General features: G+C 36.9%; 1 protein-coding gene across 1 annotated transcript; it reads left to right on the forward strand.

Moving 5' to 3' along the window:
• The first annotated feature begins 4558 nt into the window (after positions 1-4558).
• Positions 4559-5506, forward strand: LOC136174928 (olfactory receptor 56A3). The gene has a single exon (XM_065945194.1). The coding sequence runs from the start codon at positions 4559-4561 to the stop codon at positions 5504-5506; it is 948 nt and encodes a 315-aa protein (XP_065801266.1).
• Positions 5507-9423: the final 3917 nt, after the last annotated feature.

Here is a 9423-nt window from a genome sequence, read left to right on the forward strand (position 1 = left end):
GGGTCATGGTTGAGGTGAGGATGCTCAGTGGCTCACAGCAGAGAACAGTTATAAAATAACAAGCAGTATTTTTTGTATTTTCACACCTCATATGACCATAGCAGTGTATACTAAATAACACTTCTGACTCTTGACAGTATAAACCACAAGTAGATGTCAATATATCAGTAAGAAACATAAGACACCATGTTTAAATTAAACATTAAGACAAACCAAAATATTAAACAAAACTTTGTGATTTTGTGGAATGTTCTGGAAATACAAGCCCCAAAGAAAATCTATTAATAGAAAAATAGCTCGATGTGATGAAATTTAAAGATTTTCATTAAGTAATGGACAGCATGCACTAAAACTGACAACTCTATGACAGACCAGAGAGGATGTTGACAACATCTAGTCAACAGGGTCTTTAATATATAATTCACAAGAAAAATGTTTTAATATGCAAGGAAAATAGCAATTAATAGAAAAAGAAGGCAGAAGATGTGAATATGTAATTCACACTATAAAACCCACAAATGGATAAATAGTATATAAAGAAAGCTCAATTATCAGAAGAAAATAAATTTAAAATAATGAGATACTATTTTACATTCATTGAGTTTTCAAAAAAAGTATCAAATGGTGTAAACAATGTGAAAAAAAAAAAAGCTCAGGAATTTCTTCTGGGATTTTGTAAATATTTTGGAGAGAAGTTTGGTAATTCCTAGTCAAATTAGCTCCTCTGTCCATGGAATTCTCCAGGCAAGAATACTGGAGTGTGTAGCCATTCCTTTTTCCAGGGGATCTTCGTGACTCAGGGATCAAACCTGAGTCTCCTGCATTGCAGGAAGATTTTTGACTGTCTGAGCCATCGGGGAAATCTGATACTTATATTTAAATATGTTTTTATTTTGATAACTGAAAAAAATCATATATATACAGTTACAAAGTCCATAAAGAGAGATGTACAATGATATTGACAGGAGCCATAATTAATTTATGCTATTAATTATAGGTCACATGGGTGTTGGCTGTTTGTATGAAAAGGGGCAAATGCACGTAAAAGAAATTGAACAGTTTAAAATAATGAAATCACATATATGAGCATATAGGAGCATGTATATATTTTTAATATTTAAGGTTGGTGGAAAATTAAGTAGCATCAGACTTACAACCCAATGACCTTTATATAAATTCAACATCCAAACTATCCTCCCATAAATGAGCATACAAGTAAATAAGCATAAGTGTAAGTGTAGTCGCTCAGTCGCGTCCGACTCTTTGAGATCCTGTGGACTCTAGCCCATCAGGCTCCTCTATCCATGGGATTCTCCAGGCAAGAACACTGGAGTGGGTTGCCATAAGCATACTAGTAACTAATTAGAAATACATTTTAAATGCAGTTGAGTTTTTACCTTTCCGAAAGGGAGACAACAAGAAGGAATGTTGAAGCATGCAGAAGAGAAATAAAAATAAAACAAAGGGCCTTAGAGAAACTGATAATGTCTGTCCCCATAACTTTAGATAAATGTTTAATTCCTATAAAGTTCAAAATGAAAATAAAAGAATAAACAGCAAACTACATTTCCCAAAAATCAGTTGTAATCAAATCCCATTTAAGAATCCTTTAAAAAGCAAAAATTAATGTAGAATTTTCTTTCTGAAAAACACATTGCATTTTCTCAATAATATTTCATTCAGTTTTCTCTTACATTTTTATCATTACAATGTCATGATAAATTTATGATATCCTTGACCTATTCAATAGCATGATTCAGGATGTACTTAGGATGATTCAGGATGTACCTATCTAACAGCAGGCACAGGAAATCTGAGAGAACTTCTGAGGGAAGTTACTGAATCTATGGAAGTACCAAGTGTGCATGTACAAATTAGTATGAACATGTAGGGATGTATGTAAGACACTCAAACCCAGGAAATGAACTGATTGCCTACAGAGCACCCAGTGTATGTATGACTCCATCATTAGAAGTACTTTCTTTTGAAAACAAAGATAATTTCTTCTCCCATCTGCTTGCCTTCCTATTCTAGAAAGGCTTTTTGTTCCAATGGGAGCAGTATTGGAGAAGATCCCAAGGGGCAGAGTCCCTTAGGCTCCAGAGGTATAACTACCCCAGGTACTTCAGGAACTATCCAAGGCTTCAGTATCCATGGGGCCAGGCCCCATCTTCACATCTTTGGCAAGCGAGTCTGAGTGAAGGTTGCCTGAGAGGCAGCTATACCAAGATTAACCAGAAGACAAGAAAGACCTATACCTTCATTGGCGATCCCCACTATTCCTGAGTCAGTACTGCTGAAGTAGTCAGAAAACCAGGTGGTAAGTACTGCCTCCTGTCTCAGGTGAGTAAGCACAGGTGAGATCCTCTGCTCTGGGACCTCCTTCTCTCCTTTGTCCTTCTCTTCTTTGGTGGCATCTCTTGGTGGAAATAGAGATGCAGAGAAGCTGGAGTTTGCCTGTAGGAGATTAATAAACAGTGGAAGAGTTGGAAAGTGCATCATTTACAGCCCATTTGTAAGAATTGAGTATTTACAACTATAAATATGGACATTTAGGTGCCCTAAGGCAAACCTTCTGCCCACAAATGCTTCAGTCATGGAGTAGGAATTTAACCTAGTCTATATAACTTCACAGATTGAGGACAGAGACCACAACTAGGGGTCAGTGGGGATCTGAAAATAGTTCCTCAGTTTTCAAATCAGATTGATTTTCAAATTAAAGAGCTTCAAAAAGCTATGGCTGCCAAAATGAGAAAATAATGCTCAAAGATCAGTGAGGTATCTGGCACTGGATACCCTCAATAATGTCTCTAATTTTGGAGAGATGCCTTAAGGTCTAGCTGAGTTTTGTGCAGTTTTGTTGTTTGGTCAGTAAGTCATGTCTGACTTTTCATGACCTGATGAGCTGAAGCCTCCCAGGCTCCTCTGTCCATAGGATTTCCCAGGCAAAGATAGTGGAGTGGGTTGCCATTTCCTTTTCCAGGGGATTTTCCTGACCTAGGGATCCAACCCATTTCTCCTGCACTGGCAGGTGGATTCTTTACCACTGAGCCACCAGGAAAGCAACAACCTTTCCACTTCATGAAACAGGGCTTCCATAGTGCTATGCTGTGGCTTAACCTGCACCTTAGGAAAAAGCTTTGGGTGTCTATGTCTCCACGTTAGTCTTGAACCTTCAAATTTCCTTTTTCCTACTCCTGGCTAGAACCAGTAACCATTAACCCCAGGTCCTCAACCCTAGCGCTGTAACTGGCAAGTTTTGATTGCAAGCAAAAATGGAAAAGGAGCAGGCGAAAAACTGATGCTTCTTTACTTCTAAGGTTGAGCAGGTTGTTCAGTGTTTTTTGAATGACATGGATTGAAGAACCTGTAGGAACAAACCTTCCAGAAAAAAAGAGGAGAAAAGAATGGTCAATTAGTAAGAAAAGAGGCAAAATAATCTTTTTGCATTGTTCTCAGAAATGTCATCTTATTACTAGAAATAATTATCCCAAAGCACTTCAGGAGATGAAAATCATGCTTCTTCCTCTAGGTTTCCCCGTGGATATTCTTGTCTGAATTGCTAATTATTCCAGTACCCTCTGAAGGTCATTTCAAGATTTTCCCTGCTTCTACACAGGGAATTATGAATTCTTTCAGGAGTTACTTTAAAATCCTCAGATAAGAAAAGTATCCTGGAGATGGTGAGATTTGGGGTTATAATTTTTAAGACAGCAAAGGGAAGCAGATTGGAGATGGAAGGACTCTAGAGGTGGACTTCAACTCCCTCACACTATTGTAATTAGAAGAATCTGCTTTTCATCTTTAATGACAGGTATTGCTCCCACATAGCTATGAAATTTTTCTCACTCTCCTTTTAAGGTTGTTTCTTCCAAAAGTTAGGAATCCTACTAATATAAAAATCTGACAAAGAGAAAAAAAGCAATTATTTTCAATTCTGTACCTATCAAATCAAAATGAATTTTTAGGCAAAAGGCAGATTAACCAACTTTATTTTCAGTGTATAGTTTTAAAATTACCTAATTAAAGAAAAACAAGTATAAGTGAATTGTCAGATTGGAGTAACTGAGGAGTTAAAGCCATTTTCTTCGGTCCTTAGTCTGTGCCAGGATCTGCTGCTTATTTGGTTGTACTGCTATAGTTCAATCATATGTATGGTAATTTGTAAAGTCTATAAAAGCAAAAAAGAGGAAGAAACTTAGGAGTACCAATTTGGAGATTCACCTTTCACAAAGTAGTTTCCTAAGTTATTTTCTGCTTCTTTTAGTTTCTATAAAGATTTAAAAGCTCGAATAAATCTTGAATAAATCCAGCATATATAGACAAGTCATATCACTCCAGTTCTATTTTTTTAACATAAAAGGAATATACCAGTAGTATGGCACAAAGGTTATACACATAAATTTTCGTGGCTCTGGAAAATCTGCTAGGATGCAACAGTTTCACTTTAGTAAAGCAACTTATTCTACAATATCTTCATGCACTTTGAATCAGTAGCTAAATTTTATCCTAATTTTACAGATCACTAAAAGAAAGCTGTAGAAATATATGACAAAATATGACAGCACACCAAAATGGCAGCATCTCCACTGAGATTTCAGACTTCCTCCTGAACTGTTTTGTCAGGTCCCCCAGCTGGCAGCGCTGGCTGTCCCTGCCCCTCAGTCTCCTCTTCTTCCTGGCCATGGGGGCCAACACCACCCTCCTGATCACCATCCGGCTGGAGGCCTCTCTGCACGAGCCCATGTACTACCTGCTCAGCCTCCTCTCCCTGCTGGACATGGTGCTCTGCCTCAGTGTCATCCCCAAGGTCCTGGCCATCTTCTGGTTTGATCTCAGATCCATCAGCTTCTTTACCTGTTTCCTTCAGATGTACATCATGAATTGCTTCCTTGCCATGGAGTCCTGCACATTCATGGTCATGGCCTATGACCGCTATGTGGCCGTCTGCCAACCATTGAGGTACCCATCCATCATCACAGACCAATTTGTTGCAAAGGCAACCATGTTTATTTTAGCCAGAAATGTCCTTTTCACAGTGCCCATCCCCATCCTCTCTGTACGACTCCATTATTGTGGGAGAAATGTCATTGAGAACTGCATCTGTGCCAATATGTCTGTGTCCAGGCTATCCTGTGACAATGTCACCATCAATCGTGTCTACCAGTTTGCTGGAGGCTGGACCCTGCTGGGATCTGACCTCATCCTCATCTTCCTCTCCTACACACTCATACTAAGGGCTGTTCTGAGACTCAAGTCAGAAGGAGCTGTGGCCAAGGCCCTAAGCACATGTGGCTCCCACTTCATCCTGATCCTCTTCTTCAGCACCATCCTCCTGGTCTTTGTCCTCACTCATGTGGCAAAGAAGAAGGTGTCCCCTGATGTGCCAGTCTTGCTCAATGTCCTGCATCATGTCATCCCTGCAGCCCTCAACCCCATTGTCTATGGGGTGCGAACCCAGGAGATCAAGCAAGGAATCCAGAGGTTACTGAAGAAAGGATGGTAATTAAGACAACTGGATCTCTGCATTCGTAAAGTAGGATGATTTTTGACTCACTAATGGATGAGTGCACTGAAGTTCAGTAAGGTTTGCTCTCAAACTGGATGAAATATATGTCTCCTTTTAATAATGCTGAAGTTTCATTTAGAGTTTCTCTTTCTCTCACTCCTCAGTCAGGAATTTTCTTGGCCCTTTCTCCTCTTTTCCCACACCTATGATCCTATTTTGTATAAAATACTATGCTTCCTTAGGGCAGGATATAAAGTGAGAGATTTACTTTCCTGAATAGCCAACTGTTCTATGACATAAAATTTTTAATGTGAAGTATACAACTGTGGATATTTGGTGGATTGTGTTGTATAATGTGTAATGTCTATTAATTCCACAGTAAGGAACATACTGGAGAATAAAAATAAGAGTTAACATTTCAGTCCTGGATGGTGGAGAGTTGCTCACGGTCTTTAATTGGGTCTTTTTCTCTCATTCTTCAAGTCACATGATTGTCTTTCTTTGCCACTGCTTCTGTTTCTGGTCCCTGCTCTGTTCTTGTCTGGGCCTTTGTCTCTATCTTCTCTTCTAGAAAGCAAGATGATTTCTGGCAATGTACATTGCAAAAAGGCAGGGTGTTCTCCTGAATTGCTCATGTGTTATCAGTGAATTTTATTAGATTTAAGAGACTTCTAAATTTTCATTACCACCTATCATTTGAATCCAGAGTGTCACCATTTCTGGTATGCAAATAGAGCCCTGCTAATGAGTTAAAGAACTGCAAGCATTATAAATAAAATCTAGTAATAATTCTAAAATATAAAACAGACTAGATGGACATTGTTTTCTTTTCATTGGACAGTTTCATTCCCAGAGTTTCTTGTATCTCTGGGAATTCTGTTAGCTATTAAAGTACAAAGATATTAAACCATTATTGCTGTTTTCAGTGGCTCAAAGTTTTGTTTGAAGGAATACAAACATTAATTCCAGGAATACACAATTCTCAAATGAAAGATCTCCCCAAAATTTCATTTTCCCAAAGATTTTAACATAACAAAAATCCTGTCTAGTCTAAAATGTGCATAACTGGATGCCAATGGGAAGGTCTTATGAATACAGATATAATATTCCTCTAAATTAAACTTAAGCCACTAAATCTTAGAAAATATTAAAGTCTTCAAGTTTTAACAATATTATATTAATGTACTAACTTAAAACTTTGTGGACAGATCTGTATAAGCGTAACAGTGTTTGTATATCAAGTCCAGATCTCTCCAGTAAAAAAAACATGAATGTAAAAATTTTTTTCAATGAGTTACATTGTGAGATTTAGAGCATACACTTTCTCAAGACTAAGGAAATTTTACATACTTTTGTCTCCTAAAATAGACCAGTACAATGTTCACATTTTTAAAATATATGTGTGAAAGCTTTATGTTGTTTTGTTTATATATATTTATATGTTTGTGGCCCATATCAAAGCAGTATTGACAGACTCATTTGATAAACAAGGTAAACAGATTTAGCAATGGCTTTATTTCTCTAAAATGGATGATACAAGGGGAGATGTCTTCTAGAATATTTCTCTCCATTTGAACCATATATTTAATTTTGTGTTTTTAGTAGCCAAGTCAAAAATTAAAAAGTTAATTATAATAGTGTATTTTATTTACCCCAATATAATCTAAACATTATCATTACAGTATATAATGAACATAAAATAATCTAATAGTGAAATAGTGTACATTCTTTTTATGTGCTACGTCTTTGAAATTCCTGGTGGCTCAACGGTAAAGAATCTGCCTGCAACACAAGAGACACAGGAAACCCAAGTTTCATCTCTGGGTCAGAAAGATCCCCTGGAAGAGGAGATGGCAACCTGCTCCAATATGCTTGCCTGGGAAATCACCTGCACAGAGGAGTCTAGCAGGCCACAGTCCATGGGGTCACAGAAAACTTGAATACAACTGAGTGACTAAGCAACAACAACAGTTTCGAAATCCAGTGTGTGTTTTATATTTGCAGCATTTTTCAGTTGGAACTATGTACATTTTCAAGTGCTCAATAGTCACATGTGACTTGTGGCTACTATATTAATGCATCACTAGACTCCAAATGGGGAGGAGACCAAATGAATTGGGGATAAATGAATCTTTTTTGGAAAAGAGGTATAGCTATCTTCTTTCTTCTTTGTTGTAAGTTTTCTTTTTCTTTGCTTTTCCACGTGGAGAAAAGGAAGCCAGGGTTTTAGATGTTAAATGATGATTTCTTGTATTAGAAGGTGCATATTATGAATGCTAATTGCTAGGAACCAATGTGTAAAGATTAAAATAAGAGATGGCTTATATACTGGCTTTTTACAACATATAGTCTTCAAATCCTGCAATGATGAAGTTGAAAATGAGCTTTGTATAAATCTTCAAATTTATAGAGCCTAAGGAAAATGTAAATAAAGATTTTATTCATCATAAGTAGGGAATATTAGTGCTTAGTGCTAGAGTAAATAAGTGTTATCATCAAAGGTTTACCAGGAGGTAGATAATCATAATTTATAATTTTTTAAGTTTCTTTTTACACTATTTAGACACAGGTGTATGTATTTTAAATTAACTGAATTATTTTAATAGAATACATTTTCTATGAAACATTTAATAGTGAGATTATTATAATTTACTATCCATTCAACCATATGAGCAAGAAACCTGTCTCTTCAAACTTCATAGCCATTATTAATAAAATGTTAAAGCTCAGATCTTGTTGGTGAGACCTTGCAGTTTGATCACACATTACCCATAGTTACATCCTTCCTCCTCTATCCAGAAAGAATGAGACATATCTGAGAGCAGACCCAGCAGACATAGGCTATTGAGCTGAGAGAACAATGCAGAGCACATACAGAAAATGGTGATGGCCCTTCAGGGCCAACATTTAACAACAATCGTCTATCAAATATGCCTATCTATTTATCCCTAATGGAAACAAATCTATCCATTATCCTTAATGGAAATAAATCCTTGATATGGTGCTAAGGTTGCAAAACTGAGTTAATAGGCAAGGTCCATGTGTATAAGTGCAAAGTCTCTGAAACTGGAAGAAGCAGTATCTCAAGAAGCAGTGTGAAACATCAACAGATAGGAAGGATATAGCCAAGAAGAACCTAAGGTAGGGGTCCAAGGCCATGGCCACTTGGCAGAAAGTCCAGACCTAAATGTAAGACAGTATTTGAAGGTCTAAGCAGACTATTATAACAGAAACTTGAGTTTGAACCAAAACGGAAACATAATCCTCTAAACTGTAAACATACAGATGAAATTAAGACTGAAAAAGGAGACCCATTATCAGAATCAGGCACAAACCAGAGAAAACACACCACAGTCTAGTCTCGCAGAGATAATAGCTCAACAGCCAAGACCTCTGTTCTCCAAAACAGTAATTAAATATTTATATTTTTACTCCAGTCCTTCTAGATGAAGTGTTATGTGGGTAAAAGCTAAGAAAAGTAGCAGAAAATCCTCAGATCTAGCTGCTTACAGTAGAACCTAAGATAAGAGTGAGACTCTAACTCCAAGACCAGGGACACATTGTCTTTTGTCAATGAGGACTTTCTAATGCTAGTGACTAATGAAGTACTTATTTATAATTTTCTTTTTGCATAATTGTAAATCTTATGTATGGTTGTATGCCCTATTTTGTGTATATGAAGATAAGATTACTTGTGATGTATTACTTTAGTGGATGTTTTTATTGTTGTTAAAGTTGTACTTACTTTTATATTAGGACTCCATAACCTAGATGTTGGTTACTGGAAATTAAAAAAAAAAAACCTCATTAATTTTTGTTTTTCTTTCCTATGTGCCATGCCCTGTACCATAATTCCAAGAAAACAGATGAATTACACACTGTCCCTGGTCAAAATGAGCTCACAGTACAGTAAG

This window comes from Muntiacus reevesi, chromosome 9 (assembly GCF_963930625.1).
Source record: "Muntiacus reevesi chromosome 9, mMunRee1.1, whole genome shotgun sequence".
Taxonomy (NCBI): domain Eukaryota; kingdom Metazoa; phylum Chordata; class Mammalia; order Artiodactyla; family Cervidae; genus Muntiacus; species Muntiacus reevesi.